Below are 19,200 nucleotides of genomic sequence, written 5' to 3' on the forward strand. Positions count from 1 at the left end.
ATTGGTCAATTCATGTTACTACAACAAAATATTAGAGGCAACGAACTTAGAAAAGGTTTATTTATCTCATGTGCATTCTACAAATAGTGTTTTCCTGTTTCCTAGTTTGTTCCCATAGAAACAGAGGTGGGAAGCTCAATAGAATGGCAGCACCTAAGAGTGTTTTATTTTGTGAAAGGATTATGTGTGAGTTCAACAGTAATGTCATGATCAGAAAAAAAAAGTATTTTAATCTGTGGGGACAAGTGTGGAGCACTGCATACATGGTATGCGTTAAAGGCATCTGAGTGGCAAACCACTCCCCTCATGCTAGGCGCGTGCCTGTGTGGCAAATTGCTTACCCCGTAGACACAGTCCTGGGCGTGAGGTCATGTGTTGGAGTCCCTGTGCTGGCTCCACGGCCCGCTCCTTGACTGGTCGCTGCAAGGACAGTTGGCAAGGAACTGTACTGGTGGCTGCCTGAAATCTCTTAGCTCCTGCCTGGGGATGCGTACGTGGTAACTGTGCAATAAAGTCAGACCTGCTTCCTGCTTGGTCTCCGGAGGTCTTCAATAGTGACTCCCGGCCACACTCTCCTCTACCCCGTTCCATGGACCTCCTCTCTGGATGACACAGAGCCCATCACCTGGCGCCCGAACAGGGATCTGAGGTAAGTCTATACGAAAGGGTGTGGCCCCTCACAGAGCAGTGAGGAAGGGGAAGTGGGAACCTACCGAGTTCCACCACAGACTCACAGCTGCAAGTGCTGCACACTCTCTTGGATACTAGAGGTTTAACCCTGAATAAGAGAAGCCCAGAAGTTTTGGGACGTAGTGACAGATACCAGCCCATGGATCAGTGCCGCTGATGTTCCTGATCCTAGGATATGGGACAAGATACTGGCAAATGCACAGCAAGCTCAAGTGAGACAGGGGTATACTTTACCATGACATTTTTTTCCTATTATGACAGCCATTCAGCAAAGTTTAGGGGGCCCCGCAACAGGTCCTTTTCATGTAATGATGGCCCTGAGGGAAGATGAGGCTGAGAGAGACAGACAAGGGGAGAGCAGTGGGGGTGAAAATCTACCTCAAAGCCAGCAACCACAGCAGGTGCCGGAGGGAGAGAGACAGGAAACGGTGCCACTGGCCTTCATGGTACAAGAAGAGGTGACCCCCAATGGTGCAGGTGCACCTTCTACTGACAGGCAACGACTATATCCTTTCCTAAGTCATTGGCAACTGCCTCCTTATGAGGCAATGCCACAGCCGGCAAGGGACTGAGAAATGACCAGGCCACAGACAGGCCCAAGCCATGGTCTCCCAGAAACCCATTCCAGGAGGCCAGAGATCCTTCTGAAGGTCTATGTAGGACAAGAGATGAAAAGTGGGGTAAGAGGATACCAGCCTTCCCAGTCAACACGGACCCCACACACAGCGCCCTGCCACTTGGTACCCGCACATGTTGGGCACCCTGAAAGAGTTGAAGAAGGCAGTAAAAGAGGATGCACCCTGGGGGCCATTTGCAGAGCAAAGGCTCAAATCGCTCAGTCGCTCAGTCTTGAACTTAATTGCACTCAGGACTGGAAGGACCTAGCCAGAGCAGCTCTTGAGCCGGCAACATCTTTGAAGTAGAAGGCATTCTTCTATGATGCAAGTGAACAGCAGGGAGATCATAACCACACCACAAATGTCAGCCTCCCAGCTGAATGCCTGCAGGGACAGGGAATCTACCAAATTATTTCAATCAGGTACGGCTCTGTGCTCTGAGAGCCTGGAGGAAGCTACCAGCTGGGGGAGGCACAGTTTCTCTACAGGGCTTAAGGCAGAGAGCCACCAAGGACTTGCCACAGTTTATTGACAGAGTAAACGAGGCAATAGAAGGGAAGGTGTCTCAGGAAGGAGCTAGGGCAGCACTAGCCAAGGGTTTGATCTGGGATGGACTAAATAAGGAACATAGAGCAGCAGTGGCACCAGTACACAATGGCACACTGGATGAATGGACTTTGGCCACCCAGGATAGAGGGACACAAGCAGCTCGAGCCTCTCTGCTGGCCTCAGCCATGGTAGTTGCATAAAAGCAGGACTAAGGGGGCTTGCAGACAGCTAGTCAGAGAACGCAAAAAATATGCATCTTTTCTCCCCAATGGCTCTTTACGACCTGATGGAGTGAATCCCCAAGAGTTAAAATCTAATGCTTTTTGGCAAATGGATGTCACTCACTATGCACCTTTTGGGAATTTAAAATACATTCATGTAATCATTGATGTCTATTCAGGCTGTGTAATGGCCACAGCCTCCACAGGAGAAACCACAAAAAGTCATCTCCCATCTACTTCAATGTTTTGGAATTATGGGTGTTCCCATGTCTATTAAGACTGACAAAGGGCCAGCCTACCCGAGCAAGATATTTCAAGCAGGTTGCAATGAATGGCATATATAGCACTTAACTGGAATCCCCTATAACCCCCAGACTCAAGGCATCATAGAAAGAACACACAAGGAATTAAAGACCATGCTATAAAACATGGGGGAAACTATACCAAGTCTCCTCACAATGCCTTGAACAAAACTTTATTTGCTTTAAATTTTCTTTCAATGTCAAAATTTTCTATGGAAACAGCAGCTCATAAACATTGGGTCCCCCTCATGGGGCCCTCCCATCTACCTATGGTCTCAAGGAAGGATCCCATAACAAATGCATGGGGTGGTCTGGGGCCCCTCCTAACCATGGGTCGAGGGTTTGCATATGTTAACAGGAGCCTCACCCCATCTGGGTGCCTGCCAGAAAGTCAAGCCCTGGACCCCCAGAACCACCAACCAAGAAGATGAAGGAACTAACTCTGGAGGAAAAACCTCACAGGCAAAGAACTCAACAACACTAATGGACCTCACATAAAGTCACCTGGGGTGATCTTAAAGGTTTTGCTGACCAAGCCACCAGATTGGCCCCTTTGCCTGGTGGCAACCCCATCCCTGGGCCTATGATGGTGGTCCTACTGTGTGCAATGCTCACTGCTAACAGTGAAGCCTCCTGTCAGGTAAATTGAGCTTTGGTTTCTAGGCCACCACCTTTAGCAGTTGCTAATTAGGAAGGGCCTTTACCTGAGCTCTTCTCTAATAATTCCAACCTTATTGATCCTGAGTTATTCATCCAGGAGGTGACGGTACCCTGGAACCAGCATTTCCATAGCTACTCTTCCCATTTGTTTCTCTGTAATAGATAATGAAAACTATAATCCAGACAGTCACCTCTCTTTTGCTCTTGTCAATGAAACTTATGTTGGGCTGTCTCTCACTGACCTTAGAGTTACAGTTAATACTACCTATGGCCACAGACTCCCCCATGGCAAATGCAAGAAACCCTTGCTGCCAACATGCCCAACAACACTTTTTGGAAAGCCCCCCCCCCCTGATAATGATAGCATCCCATGGAATCAATGTGTCACTGCCATACCTTATCTCCTCGATGAGAGGAATTTCTCTGGGGAAGGACAACGTCTATGCTCCTGGATGGGCACAGCTCCCTGGAATGTAACTGATGTGCCCCAAAACCATATTGGCCACTGCAGTACCTGCTGCACAGGACGAGCCATTACCAACGGTTATGCAGGAAACAGTATGGCATGATAGATATTATGCTGGAATATTGTTGGCTGTTAGAGCCATCAAAGGGCATCAACCTGCTGGATGAATAGGTTGATATTGAGTCCAGACCCTTACCATTTGCCTTTATGCCAAATTATACCCATACCCTCTATGCACAGGTGTGTGTTATGCCACCCTTTGCCATGCTAATAATCAGTGATACTGAGGGCATAAATATCACTCAAACAGAGATCCCTTGTGCTGACAATATATCCTGCTGGCTCACAAATTGCCTAACCCCTGCTATGACAGCTAAACGTGTATTTATCCTCAGAGTGCCCCCAGCAGTCTGGCTTCCAGTGACCCTGTCCAGAGAGGGGAGGAGTCCATGGGACATGGAGATGAAGAATCTTCTGAGTGAGATTCTACACCAGACAAGGCATGCAATTAGCCTCATCATCACTGGGATTATTGCCCTGGTGGCTGCCATCGCTGCCACAGCCACTGCCGCTGCTTCGCTCACCCAGAATATCCAGATGGCTCAGACTGTGGGCAATGTGTCTACTGCCACGGCAGAAGCCTTTGCCATTCAAAATGACTTAAATAACCTGTCCTGAGCCACTATTTTAGTCATTCGGCAAGCACTAGACCTCCACAGGAATAACTAGATATTCTGTTTATGTTGTAAAGGCTCACTATGATCCTGAATTTCATAGTATTCGTGTCATCCAATATGCTGTATCTGAAAATGTAACCTTACACTTCTCCAATTTTTCTCAGTATATTAAAGGTGCTTGGGATATTGACTATATTATGACCTTACTAAGGTAATTGTCAAAATCAATGAGACGAAGGTGTCTATCTTAACAATCTCTTCTTTCTTCCAGGGATTGAATAAACACTGGAAAAATCTGATAGCCAAATTAACTTCTCCTTATAATGCTATTATCCTGGCCCTACTTTTTATAATACTGATAATTTTTTTTCTTGTGTTGTGAGACGCTTATGTAACCATGTAAAGGCCACCAAAAGAATAATAGCAATGCTGGCTAAAGTCCTTGCCACACAGTCAGAGGGGAGAGATGTGGGGACACGTGCATGGAGTGCTGCATACATGGCATGTGTTAAGGGCATCTGAGTGGCAAACCTCTCCCCTCATGCTAGGTGTGTAAGTGGCAAACGCTTACCCTGTAGGCATAGTCCTACAGTCCCTGTGCCTGCTCCAGAGCCCGATCCTCAATTGGTCGCTGCAAAGACAGTTGGCCACACATTGTACTGCTGGCTGCCTGTAATTGCCTGAGTATATGTTCATGGTAAATGTGCAATAAAATCAAACCTGCTTCCTGCTTGGCCTCCAGACATCTTGAATAGCGACTCCACAGCCACACTCTCCTCTACCCTGTTCCGTGGACCTCCTCGCTGGATGAGAGAGCCCGAACATTAATCTCTTTGATAATAGGTTCAAGGGCATTACACTTTTTGCCATGAAGATTACACATTATTCTGCATATAATTTTAATAAACAGGCCTTTCTCCATCCTCCTGATAGCTACATCCTTCACAGTAGGATTTTGCCACTCTTCCCATCAAGAGCGGGTATCTCTATCTCCACCCTTTGAGTCTGGGTTGGTCGGTGGCTTTCCTTGGCTGAGAGGAAGTGGTAAGCTATAGGTGCTGGTCCCAGGAGGCCTTCATGTTTCCACTCACTCTCTTGGAGTCCTGCCAAACTGCTAGGAAACTGCGTGGGCTAGACTGGTATCTTAGTTACCCTCCTCACTTCTGCCAGTACCCAGCCAGCAACCAGTCCATAGCCACCCACTTGCCGACTGCGGGTGCGTGAGTGACTCCAACTGCACTTGGATGGACATGGTCCAGATCAACAGCACCAGACAACTGACCCACGAACTTGTGGAAATAATTATTGTTTTCAGTCATTAAGCTTTGAGGTAGTTCATTACACACCAATTGCTAACTGACACCTTCACTTTTGGCTCTAAATCCATGATCCTTCATGTGTTGGGTTGAAGACCCTCAGAGGACAAAGAAGTACCCTACCCACCCTGTATCCCGCCATGCTTAGCTGCACACAGAGGTATGCAATCAAAGCACGTGGAAGTATTTTTGGAATTGCAGCCCTCTGATTTGCATGATCCTTGAAAGAGATAACAAGGCCTGGTGGGGAGAGGGAGGAGATACTGCAGAGGAGCTGCGAAAGAAGACGAATCTAGTCTATAATGATTGATGGGTCTCCAAAGGCAGGATTAGGAAAAATGAAGGACTTTTATGGGGAAGATGTGTTTGAGTGATATGATGGAAATTCATTCTCTAATCATCCCAATTCTGTGATGTAGAAATGGGCAGCATCTGAGAGAAGTGAGCTCTGTGGTGTTAGAGGCGACCGGGCAGAGGCTGAAGAACTCCCACTTGGCAGGATGGGCAACTTTAAGTACAAGTTTTAACTAAGGAGCCTTGGACCTGGGTGTGGCTCTGATTCTCGCTCGGTAGCCGCAGAAGGCATAGAAAGCTTCCCTGAGGCCAATACTTCTTTGTGCAAATATGGGTCTGGACCATTTGTTTTAGTCTCAAGTGACACCTTGAAATTAAAAGCCAAAAGCACCAACTTTTGACTCAGGGAAGCGGAGTTCCTGCTCCTCTACCTGCCTTTGAGGTCATTTATATTCCAAGAGGGCTGCTGATGGGAACCCATCTCTCCTCCTGCACACTGTCTGATCCTTGGCAAGATGAAGTCCGATCCCCGGACTCTGTCACTCCTCCTCTTCTCTCTGGCTGCCCCATCCTGGGCTCCCTCCCCTGGGAAGTGGCTGTGAATCGCCCCTACCCTCACCATGTCCCTTTTCCAAACAGGCCGCAGGACATCAGCACCCACGAGTGGGCAAGAGGGACGTTTAAGGACAACAGCACGTGGAGCTTTTATCCCAGGGCCCTGTGCACCCCCCAAAAGCCCTGGGTTGGGACAGAGAGTTGGGCAGTTGGATCTCAAAGTTCCGAGGGTCTGGGGTCTAACGGGTGCCTGTTCTAATGCCCCCTCCCACACTGCCGGGCGGCACATTCCTCATGAGAACCGTCATGGAGGAGTCCAACGGCCTCACCTGGGCACCTGAGGCTGCCGGTGCTCGTATTCCTGTTGATGTGCAGTAGGCAAGGAACAGAGCTGCTCTTAGAGGCATATTTTTGTTCCATCTATAAGAAGACTCTGAGAAAAGGTCAGTATTTAGGTCCCAGAGCTAAAGGAAACCCAGGAAGAAAAGACCACCATGATGAAGGGCCCTAGGAGGGCCTCAAGGACAGAGGAACTTGGGACCAAAGGAGACAGGAGCTGGGAGCTTCTTATCCCTGCCTTAACATCTGTGTTGGCGTTTGTCAGCCCTTAAGAAGCTGGGAGAGCCCTTGAAGGGAGTTAGGAGAGTAATTGAGTTCAGGAGTCATGAACTTTCAGGGTCTAGAAGAGTAAGGGGGACATTTTAACCAAGTGTAATAGTTAGTTATTGCTGTGTAACAAATGATCACTAACCCAGTGGCTCAAAGGAACACCCACTGATTATCCCCCAGTGTTCGTGGTTCAGGAGCCTGGGCTCAGCTGGGTTGTTTTTGCCCAGGGCCTCAGAGGCCCCATCAAGGTCTTGGCTCTCTTGCCTTCCCTTCTGGAGCTCAGCGACCTCTTCCAAACTCTTGTGACTGTTGGCAGGATTCAGTTCCTCAGGATGGAGGAGTGAGGCCCCATCCCTTACCACATGCCCCTCCATAGGCAGCTCGAATGCTGCCTGCTGGCTCCTCAAGGCCAGCAGAACGCGCATCTCCAGTCCAGCTTCTGTTAACAACAGCATCATGGGAGTGGCAACCCTTTGCTTTTGTCATATCCTGTTAGAATCAAGCCACTGGTTGTGCCCACACTCCGGGGGAAGGGTGTGTTGCCATATGGAGTCCTTTACAAATCTCATTTATCTCACAAGCGTTTGAGGAAGAGATGGCAGAAGCAGCCGCAGACGTGAATGGAGACGTGTCAGAGGAAGCAGAGGACGCGGAGGGTCTTGCATTAGATGACAGTGGTAAGGAGGTCACTGCCAACCTCGCCTTCCTGTCCCTCTCGGCCACTCATGCTCGCAGGCCAGCCCACCTGGTTCTCAGCTTCTCCATCTTCCCGGTGGGCGTGGGCGTGATGTCCTGGGGAAGCTGGAGCTGGGCAGGTGCAGGGGCTTCCTGTGACGGCCATCTCCGCACGGCACCGGTGCCCTCTTTGTTTCAGGTATCTACCAACAAGTCACAAACCTCCTGGACATCATGGACAGTGAGTCAGCAAAGACAGACATGGCTGGGGCAGGCCTCGACATGCGGAAGACCCTGGCCTCGGTGATCATCACAGAGAAGGCCACCGCTGAGCCCTCTATGGTGATCCGCGCTCTTACCCGCTGCCTGCAGGTGCCAGAGGTAGGGCCGCCTCGCCCTGCACACCTCTTCTGAGCCCAGCCTCCTTCTGCTACTCAGCTAACAGTCATGACCGACACAGGTGCAAAGCTGTGCTGGGGTGCAGAGACGAGGAGCAGCAGGGGCTGGACCGCTCACATTTTCCAGGCTCCCTGTGTCCTGGTACCTGGGTTTGGGAGCCGCCTGGCTGGGCCGTGGGCTCTGGATTGGCCGTTACCTTTGACTGCATGGGCTGCGAGAACAAGAGTACCAGAGACTTTGTGGCTTAACATTTATTTTCTAGATTCCAGGAATCTATAATGGAGGTGCCGGCAGATTTGGTTTGTGCTGTGGGCTCTTTTCCTGGTGTGTAGACAACTGCCTTCTACTGTCCTCATGTGACTTCCTCTGCATGCATTGAGAAAGAGAGCTCCCCTCTGCCTTCTCCTCCTTTTACCAATCCCACTGAATCAGGGCCCCACACTTCTGACCTCATGTAACCCTAATTACCTATCAAAGGCCCATCTCCAAATGCCATCCAACTCGGGGTTTAGGGCTTCAGTGTAAGATATTGAAGGGACACAATTCAGTGTGTGTGTGTGTGTGTGTGTGTGTGTGTGTGTGTGTGTTTGAAAAGCATGCACATGCATGGGCAACTTGTGTACTATTGTAGGGGTTGGCTAACTCAGGGAGGAGCAGTCCCCAAAAGTCAAAGATCAGGAAATACAGATAAAAAATGATGAATACATAGGCCTTAAACAGAGATCAGTGTCAATAAGCAGACAATGAACAAGTACACATATTTAAAAAATTAATGTGCAACAAATATTTTATTTATTCATTAATTAGCGGAGGAACCAGTAAAATGGTAGAAGCTGTTCAAATGAGAATTTTACCTATGGAGACTTTTCTTCTTGACCAGATAAAAATCCACTGGCATTGCCCTGGCTGAAAATGGTTTTCACAGCTGGGGGTGGGTAGAACGTTTGCACTGTTATCAGTTTAATTCAATGTAATTTCTATGCCTATAGAGCTGTAAAATAGCCCAGACAATCCAGGGCAAGCTAAGATGCACACCCCTATAGACCCTGATAACCCCAGAGCATCTGCCAGACAGCAGCACCAAGCCGACCTCTGGAAGACAGCCAATAGTCACCTGTCAGTCAGCTCCTAAGTCTTTGATAGCTCTTCTCTTGTCCAAACACCCACCCTCACTTCCTCCCTTCCTCCTCCCCTCTCCCTCCCTCCCTTCCTCCCTTTTTTTCTGATTGACACATAATAATGGTACATATTTATGAGGTACAAGTGAAATTTTGATTCATGTGTACCTTGTGAAATGTTCAAATTGGGTAATTAGCATATTCATCCCCTTAAAATTTTATCATGTCTTTATGGTGAGTACATCCAATCTCTCATCCAGCCCTTTTGAGACAAACCTGCATTATTGCTGATTGTACTCACCCTGTTGGGCAGAGGAACACCAGAACCTCTTCCTCTTGTTGACCTGGAAAGTTGTACCCCTGACCAACCTCTCTGCCTCCTCCTTCCTCTCTCCTCCCTGTTCCTCTCAGGCTCTGGTGGTTACCCTTCTACTCTCATCTCCTCTGAGATCAACCGTGTATGAGGCTCTGCACAAATGAGGTCATGCAGTATTTGTCTTTCTGTGACTGGCTTATTTCACTTAGCATGATGTCTTCCAGGTCCATCCTCTTTGTCACAAATGGCAGGACCTCGTCTTTGTATGGCTGAATAATCTTCCATTGTGTATATGTAGAGATCACATACTCTTTTTCAGCTGATGGATATTTAGGTCGATTCAAATCTTGGCTGCTGTGAATCTGTACTCCTATGTGTACTGATTATTATTTTGTAAAATTAGAGCATTATAATTATACATAGTATTTGGGTTCGTTTTGGCAAAATCATACATGTCTGGAATTTGATTTCAATACCCATTCCCCCATGTTTCCTCCCCTCCTCCCTCCCCCTATTCTTCCTTCTCTCCTCTACTGATCTTTCTTTCACTCCATTATTAACTTATTTATGTTGGTACTTTCTACATGCACATAAGGATAGAATTCCCTTTGGTACCTTTATATTGTAGGTAACATGATTTTGTTAGATTAATTTTATATTTTTCCCCTTTCCCTCCTTACCTCCCTCCCTCCCTCCCTTTTGTTCTCCTCCTACTCCACTGACGTTCCCTATGACGTTCTTTATGATAACAGACTCCCTTTTCATCTGCCTTCTTTCACTTATTTTCTTTAGTTTTCACGTATCAGAGAAAACATTGGACCTTTGATTTTCTCAGCCTGGCTTATTTCACTTAGCATGATTGTCTCCATTTCCATCAACTTACCAGCAAATACCATCATTTCATTCTTCTTTGTGGCTCAGTAGTACTCAATTATGTATATACACCACATTTTCTTGATCCTTTCATCTATGATGGGCACCTCGGTTGGTTCTATAATTTGGTTATTGTGAATTATGCTGCTACAAACATTGATGTGGCTGTATTTCTAGAGTATGATGATTTTAGATATTTTGGATAAACACCAAGGACTAGGGTAGCTGGGTCACATGATGGTTCTATTCCTAGTTTTTTGAGGAATCTCCACACTGCATTCCCGAGTGGTTGTACTAATTTGCAATCCCATCAACAATGTATGAATGTACCTTTTTCCTCACATCCTCCCCAGTATTTATTATTATTTATGCTCTTGATCATTGCCATTCTGATGGGAGTGAGATGAAATCTTATTAGTTTTGATTTGTATTCCCCTGATTGCTGGAGATGTTGAACATTGTTTTATATATTTGTTGGCAATTTGGCTTCTTATTTTTTGGTTCTTTGGCTCATTTATTGAGGGTTTTTTTTTTGGCATTGAGTTGTTTTGAGTTCTTTATATGTGCAGAATATTAATCCCCTTCAGAGGAGTGACTGGCAAAGATTTTCTCCCATTCCAAAGGCTATCTCTTTACTCTATTATTCCTTTGTGGTGCAGAAACTTTTTAAATTTGATGGCATCCCAATTATTGATTTTTGGTTTTATTTCTTAAGCTTTAGGGGTCTTGTTAAGGAAGTCAGTTCCTGTTCCTATATGATGGAGTGTTGACCTTTAGGTTTTCTTCTAAGAGTTGCAATTCCTAATACCTAGGTCTTTGATCCACTTTGATTTAACTTTTGTGCACAGTGAAAGATAAGAATCTAACTTCATTCTCTACATATGGATAGATATCCAGTTTTCCCAGCACCATGTATTAAAAAATCTTCAACAATTCTTTTTGGCACCTTTGTCAAGTATCAAGTGGCCGTAAATACATGAGTTTGTCTTGGTGTCTTCTATTCTTTCCCATTCATCTTCATGTCTATTTTTATGCCAATACCATGCTGTTTTTCTACTATAGCTCTGTAGTTAATTTGAAATCAGGTATTGTGATGCCATCTACATCACCTTTTTCTTTTTAAAAATATTTTTAGTTGTAGATGGATACAATACCTTTATTTTATTTATTTATTTTGATGTGGTGCTGAGGATCGAACCCAGTGCCTCATACATCCCAGGCAAGTGCTCTACCTCTGAGCCACAACCCCAACCCCTCTGCATTACTTTTCTTGTTCAGAATGGCTTTGGCTATTCTGAGTTTCTTATTCTTCCAAATGAATTTTAGGACTGATTTTTTTTTTAGTTCTGTAAAGAATGTAATTGGTATTTTGATGGGGATTGCATTGAATCTGTATATTGCTTTTGGTAGTATGGCCATTTTGACAAAATTAATTCTGCCTAGCCAGGAATATGGAAGGGCTTTCCATCTCCTATCATCCTCTTCAATTTCTTTTTTCAGAGTTGTATAATTTTCATTGTAGAGGTCTCTCACCTCCTTGGTTAGAGTCATTACCAGGTTTTTTTTTTTTTGAGATTATTGCAAAAGAGATGGGTTTCCTGATTTATTTCTCAGCTGAATTGCTGGTGGAGTATAGAAAAGTCATTGATTTATGAGTGTTGATCTTGTATCCTGGTACTTTATCATCTCTAAAAGTCTTCTGGTGAAATTTTTTAGTCTCTAAATAAAGGATCATGTCATCAGGAAGCAGTGATAGTTTGACTTTTTCTTTTTAAATTTATATCCCTTTAATTTCCTTCTCTTGACTGATTGATCTGGCTAGAGTTCCAGGAACTACATTGAATAGAAGTGGTGAGAATGCACGTTCTTCTCTTCTTCCTGATTTTAGAGGAAAAACTTTTAGTTTAGTAAGGCATTGGCTTTGGGCTTGTTATACGTAGCTTTATAATGCTGAGGTAAATTGCTTCTATCCCTAGTTTCTCCAGTGTTTTTAATATGATTGTTGCTGTATTTTATCAAAGGCCTTTTCTGCATTTATTGAGATGATTATATGGTTTTTGTTCCTAATTCTATTTAAGTGGTGAATTATATTTGCTGATTTGCATATGTTTAAACAACCTTGATCTCTGTGAGGAAGCCCACTTGATCATGGTATATTATCTTCTTCATGTCTCTTCAAATGCAGTTAACTAATGTTAAGGATTTTTGCATCTATGTTCATCACAGATATTTGTCTGAAGTTTTCTTTCCTAGACGGCTCTCTGTCTGGTTTTGGTATCAGAGTTATACTTGCTTCCCTGAATGTGTTTGGGAGTGTTCCCTCTCTTTCAATTTCATGGAATAACTTGGGAAAAACTAGTATTAGCTCTTCTTTAAAGGTCTGGTAGAACTCAGCTGAGGATCCATCTGATTCTGGGCCTTTCTTTGTTAGTAGGCTTTTATTTTTTGGTGCTGAAGATTGAATCCAGGGGTGCTTACCCACTGAGATGCACCCCCAACCCTTTTTATTTTGAAACACTTTATTTATTTATTTATTTTTTATTAAAATAAAACTTTTTATTTTAAACATTTTAAAAATCACCAATTTGCTTAGGGCTTTGCTAAGTTGCTGTTATCATCCTTGAATTTGTGGTCCTTCTGCCTCAGCCTCCCAAGTTTCCGGGATCACAGTTGTGTACCACCACACCCAGATGCTGGAAGGCTTTTAATTGCTGTTTCCATTTCATTACTTGATATTGGTCTGTTTAAACGTTCTGTATCTTCCTGGTTCCATTTAGTCAGATCATATGTATATAGAAATTTGTCAGTGTCTTCTAGATTTCACAGATTATTGGAGTATAAATTTTCAAAGTAGTTTCTAATGATCATCTGGATTTCAGAAGTATCTGTGGTGATATCTCCTTTATCATCTGTAATTATGTTCATTTTGGTCTTCTCTCTTTTAGTTAGTTTGGTTAAAGGTTCATCATTATCATTTATCTTTTCAAAGAACCAGCCCCTTGTGTTGATCTTATGTATTTTTTTTCTCAATTTCTTTAACTTTGGCTCTGATCTTTATTATTTCTTGTCTTCTATTAATTTGGAAGTTAGTTTGTTTTTCTTTGTAAGCCTTTGGTTGGAGAATAAACTTACTTATTTGGGATCTCTCTACTTTTTAAAAATGTAGGCACTCAGTGCAATGAATTTTCCTTTTAATATAGCTTTCATACCTTTCTCCAAATTTTGGTGTGTCATATTGTTGTTTTCATTTTTTCCTAATATTTCCTTGATTTCTTCTTTGCTCCATTCTTCATTTAAACAGTATTGTTTAATCTTCATGTGTTTATGTGATTTCTATTATTTTTCTTGCTGTGTTTCATTCCATTAAGGTCTAATGGAATACACAAGATTACGTCATTTTTTTTGTATTTGCTAAAACTTATATTGTAACCTAGAATATGTTCTATTTTGAAAAAGGTTCCATGAAGTGCTGAGAAGGTAAATTCAACTGTTTTGAGATGAAACATTCTGCAGATGTCTATTAGATCCATTCAATTTATACTATTATTTAGGTTATACATACCTTTATTGGTTTTATTATTTGATGACTTGGTCTATTGGTGAGAAGGGTGTGTTAAAATTTCACATTGTTATTATATTAGGGTCTATCTAGGATTTAATATCAAGGAGTAATGTAACTGGTGTGTTGACATTTGGGGCATACATATTTGCCATTGTTCTTGTTGAATTATTCCCTTTGTTAGGGTGTAACAGCCTTCTTTGTCTCTCTGATTAACTTTTGCTTGAAATCAGCTTTGTCAGATATGTGAATAGCTACTCCAGCTTGTTTTCAGAATTCATTTGCATGGATTTTTATCCATCCTTTCATTTCTAGGCTTTCAGTGTCTTTGCCTGGAGATGATTCTCTTGCAAACAGGATCTAGCTGGATCTTGTTTTTTGATCCATTCTACTAATCTATGTCTTTTAATTGTGGAGTTTAGACCATTTATATTCAGTGTTGTTATGGATATGTGTTTATAGTTTGCTGCTATTTGATTTTTTATTATATCTAATTTGTCTTGATTCTTGTTAGATGACTAGTCTTTTATTAATCTTCATTTATTTGGGAATTTGGGGATTTTTTTGGTGGGGGGATTCCATTGTGTGCAATTTATCTTTAGAATTCTTTGTAGTGTTGGCTTGGTTGTCATGTATTCTTTCATGTATTCTTTTATCTTTGTCATGGAAAGTTTTTATTTCCCCATCAAATATGAAAGAGAGCTTTATTGGGTACAGTAATCTTGGTTGACAGTTGTTTTCTTTTAGAGATTGAAATATCTCAATCCAGGCCCTCCTTAATTTTAGTGTCTAAGTTAGTAAGTCAGAAGTGAGCCTTATTGATTGGTTTCCTCTAAATGTGACCTGATGTTTCTCTCCTGCAGCTTTAATATTCTTTCCTTATTTTCTATGTTAGGCATTTTGATTATGATGTGTCTTGGAGAACTTCTCTTCTGATCAAGTCTATTTGGGATCTTTTTTGTGGATGTCTATCTCACTTATGATATGTATGGGAAAAGTTTTCTGTGACTATCTTGTTGAAAATGTTCTTAATGCCTTTAGTTCTTCATGCCTTTATCTCCATGTTTTCTTCTATCCTGATGATTCTCAGGTTTGATGTTTTTACAGAGTTCATATACATTCTAATCATGTTCTATTATTTTTCCTTTTTATATTATTCTGTGTATTTAAATTCATGTATCCCATATTCAAGGCCTGAGGATCTGTTTTAAAGGGTTGAGGTAGTAGTATTTTCTATACAATCTAATTTGTTGATGATGTTTTCAAGTGAATTTTAAGATTTGATTCATGTGTCTTTCATTTCTAGGAGTTCTGATTGCTTTATTTTTAATATTTCTATTTTTTATGGAAATGGTCTTTAATATCTTGAATTTTCTCTCTTAATTAATTCCTTAGATCTTACTTTAGTTCATTGAACATTTCAAGAATCAGTTTTTAATAATAAGAATTTCATCCACTTCAATATGTGTGGGATCTTTTGTTGGGGGATTATGAATTTTTGTGTGTGGGGGGGACAATTTGTTTGCCTGTTTCCTCAAGTTTTCAGAGGTCCTATACTTGTGCATCAATTGAGTTTGTTTCCCCTTACTCTTTTATATGTGTGTCCTTATGTGTAGTTCTTTTCAATTCTAGTATTTCTTTCTGTTTTTGATATATGAGTAAATGTTGATGGATGGTCCTGAAGTTCCCCTTTGGTTGTTCTTTCTTGGGGCCTGGTTTTTGGTTTTGGGGTTTTCATCTCCAATTTTATGAGTTGAAGTAATGTTTAGGTTCAGGTGGGGCTAGATCATATGTGGGGTGAGATTCACTGTTGTTTGGGTTGTGAGTATTTCTCAGCAGCAGAGTCTCTACTCTGTAATTTTGAAGTGGCCCAATCATTTTCCATCCCCTCTTAGAGGGAGAAGGGAGCCAGGAATAACATTGATGTCAGTAACAGATTGTATAGTTTTAAGATTAATGTCCAACGTCTACTATGACATATGTAGTATTACCACCTATATAGGAATGGTGGGGGTTAGCATTTAACATCAGCTTGAACAATACAAAACTGTCCACTATTTCAGGCATTCGACATCAGGTGTTTACTATGCTGTCCACCATATTAATAATCATGTCAACATGAAGGGGTGAATTACATAAACTATATAATTTTACTATTTGGTAGGATTATGGTTTCTTATGTAAAGAGAAAATAGGGTGAGAGGGTGGGAGTAAGTAGAAAATATTTTTAAAAAGGGATCAGAGGAGATACAGGAGATTGGTAGTAGATGCTGGCTGTAAGGAAGAAAGAATAAAAGATTTCCTAAAGTAATAAAGAGAGGAAGTGGAAACAGAAATTTGGTTGTTAATGGGGGAAGAGGGTGAAGAAGTAGAGATAAGAGGGGAAAGAACCATGGTTCAAAACAAGTAGCAACCGTAAGATCAAATCAACTCACACCTGCATATAATTGAATCCTACCTAAGACAAATCAAGGCTAAATAATAAGTGTAGAAGGAAGCAATTAATGTGAAAGTAAAATTATACAAATACTCATATATTTTTCGAACCTATCCATGGTGACTACACACCTCCCCCCATCCACAAAATCATGCATAATGGAAAAAAGTAAAAAGTAATATAATATGGTGAAGTGAAATTTGAAAAAAATTAAATAGTTAAAATTTACAAAGAAGGATAAAAAGTATGAATATGGCAGAAAGAAGAAAAGAGAAGTGAAAAAAAAGAAAAATTTAAAAATTCTTGCTGAGAAATAAAGGGCTTATTTCTGCTGAGGTGGTCAAAACTGTTGGCCAGGATGGATTTCCATTCTTTGTATTTGCTTTTGGCTCTGTAACCCTTGGCTTGGAGGTTGGGGGTCGTTAGGCCCAATGCATTTGTGTTCCTCACTTAGCTTCCAGGCTTCGTGACTGGGAAACACAACTGGTCGTAGTACATTTCAGCTTTGAGTTGTCTGGTTCACAATGGGCTCAATACAATTTGGGTATTGACAAAATGTGCATTTCTGTGGTGGAGGTGCTAGAGTTCTAAACTAGAGATTTCTGTAATTGGAGTTAAGTCTTTTTAAAAAAAAATTTTATTTGTTCTTTTTAGTTATACATGACAGTAGAACATATTTGGACATATCCCGCACACATGGAGTATAACTTCCCCTTCTTGAGGTTGTACATGAGGTGGAGTCACACTGGTCGTGTATGTTTATATGAACATTGGAAAGTTATATTCCTGTTCATTCAACTGTCTTTCCCATTTCCTTCCCCTGTCTCTTGGGGTTTAGTCTTGACTGAACTTTGGAACTCTTGGTAGGAGTTGAGAGTTGATCCACAAGCTGGATTGTGGGGGAGATGTCCCACTCTGCAGGATGTCTGGATCTCTAGGGTCTCTGATAAAATCCACTTTCAGGGAAGAGGGACGGCACCTCCACAGGTTTCAGCTTCACTATTATGAATACTAATTACTGGGTATCTGCCGCGGGGTGCAGAGGCTCCTGTGTGGTCACTATAGCATCAACAGCAAAAGTAGCTTTGTCCCGTGGGATCCAGAGCCTGAATGGTTCAGACACAATTTTCTTTATGCCTAATTTAATCTCTTTGGTTCAGGTGCCTTCTGGAAATTGATTTAAGTTGGCTCAGGCGTTCCCAATCTCCTGTCTCTGCTCGCGGTTGCACTGCCTGGTGGCGGCCAGAACTACTCTTACTGATTATCCTTGATCACAAATGAAGGCTGGTCTTGCTGTCTCTTAGCTGGCTATTTATAGAGTGTCTAGACCTCCTTGAACTTGCCTTGGAAACCTAGAGCATGCTTCTCAATGGTGTGATGTTGCCCCCGGTGTTCTCACTGGGATGAAGGAAGTTCTACAATTATATATGAAGCATGGACATGTGGACAAGCACTGTGCTATTCAAGTTTTGTTGGAGGAACACTTAGGGAAAAATGTCTAAAAGGTCTCCTTAAGCGGGTACTACGACTGCTGCTAGTACTACCAACTATTATTAATAGTTGAGAAACACTGGTCTGGAGATATACAGTATTGAGCAATGACTAAAGCCACACCACTAATATCCACCCAGGTACTTTCCCAAAGCTATTGCTGATTGGAATTTTAGGAAACTCTATTAGTTGCTACCCCAAGACTAGGAAACCAAGGCCAAGACTTTCGTGCTGCATGTCAGCAGAAGAGCTAAGAAATTTGAGTGAATTCCTCTTCTTGAGGCCCCAGATTTTCTGAGGTTTCTGGACTTTCTACCACATGAGGCATTTCTCCAGAACTCTCATTCCTTACGAGTGCCTTTTCATATCTGACCCTTGCATGACTGTCCAGGTATGGTCTGGGTGCACAGTCCATCTATCCAATCTCATCCTAAGGCAGGTTATTTTAAATGGTGCCAAATTTTGCCCACATAAGAATCAAAAGAGAGGAAGAGACAAGTTTCCGGGTCTCAAAGTTCCCCCATCAGGGTGAAGGGCTATTTGAGGTCTTTTAAAAGGGCAGTACTAGTTGTGGGGAGGACTGTGTGTGTTGACCATCTGACACCTGCCTTGCTGACTATTGGCCAAAACTGGGAAGAGAAGCCATTTCTAAGTCGCATGGACAGGGACGGTTGGATGGGTGGGAGGGAAGAGGGAGACGTGGAGGCGGAGACCTGGTGGTTGGAGGGTGGTGGTTGCCGTCTCTGGATGGGATTCTGGTGGAGAAGAGAGGGAGGGAGAGGAAGTGAACACAGGGTGCTGGGACAGGGCCTTCCCACCTGCCTGCTTCTCTCCCAGATCTCCACCCAGCGCAAGATCAACATTTACAACATCCTCCAGGAGATCATCCAGCAGGAGGGGGAGCTGGAGGAGCCGTGTGTGCAGAGGCTGGTCACCGTGGCCTCCAAGGAGATGAGGGAGATCTCCGAGGTAGCTGGCTGGGCTCCATCATGCTTCCCCCCACAGCCCAGGAGCCGGGGCCTCTGGGGGGCTGGGGATGCCCAAGGCCCTGGGGCAGTCACTTCTGGGTCCGGGCTGGGTGGGGGAAGGCTGAGCCCGAGCCAGGAGGATGGAGTGGGCGTGGGATCGTAGGGGTTTGTGAAGTCCTCGCCACAGGTGGCCCCCCTCCCATCCCCTGCAGGTGGAGGGCTACACAAAGGCAGAGGTGGCCAGTGACACGCTGGTGGCTCTGTCGCGGAACCACTTCAGCCTGGTCATGTATGAGCTGCAGCACCACCTCAAGCCCCTCCACCTCACGGACGAGTTTGTGGTCGTCACCTTGGCCAAGCTGGCCAATGGCAATGGTGGGTTGGGCCCCGTTTCTGCCCTATGGGCCC

The 19,200-nt window shown here is 43.4% G+C and overlaps 1 protein-coding gene across 1 annotated transcript in view; it reads left to right on the forward strand.

Moving 5' to 3' along the window:
- The first annotated feature begins 7,551 nt into the window (after nucleotides 1-7,551).
- Nucleotides 7,552-19,200, forward strand: part of Mroh2a (maestro heat like repeat family member 2A) — a 59,629-nt gene continuing 47,980 nt past the window's right edge. Inside the window, 4 exon segments of the mRNA XM_026396006.2 lie at nucleotides 7,552-7,771; nucleotides 7,831-8,012; nucleotides 18,662-18,793; nucleotides 19,005-19,167. Of these exon segments, the coding sequence (XP_026251791.2) occupies nucleotides 7,552-7,771; nucleotides 7,831-8,012; nucleotides 18,662-18,793; nucleotides 19,005-19,167 (697 nt within the window).

This window comes from Urocitellus parryii, chromosome 1 (genome assembly GCF_045843805.1).
Source record: "Urocitellus parryii isolate mUroPar1 chromosome 1, mUroPar1.hap1, whole genome shotgun sequence".
Classification (NCBI taxonomy): domain Eukaryota; kingdom Metazoa; phylum Chordata; class Mammalia; order Rodentia; family Sciuridae; genus Urocitellus; species Urocitellus parryii.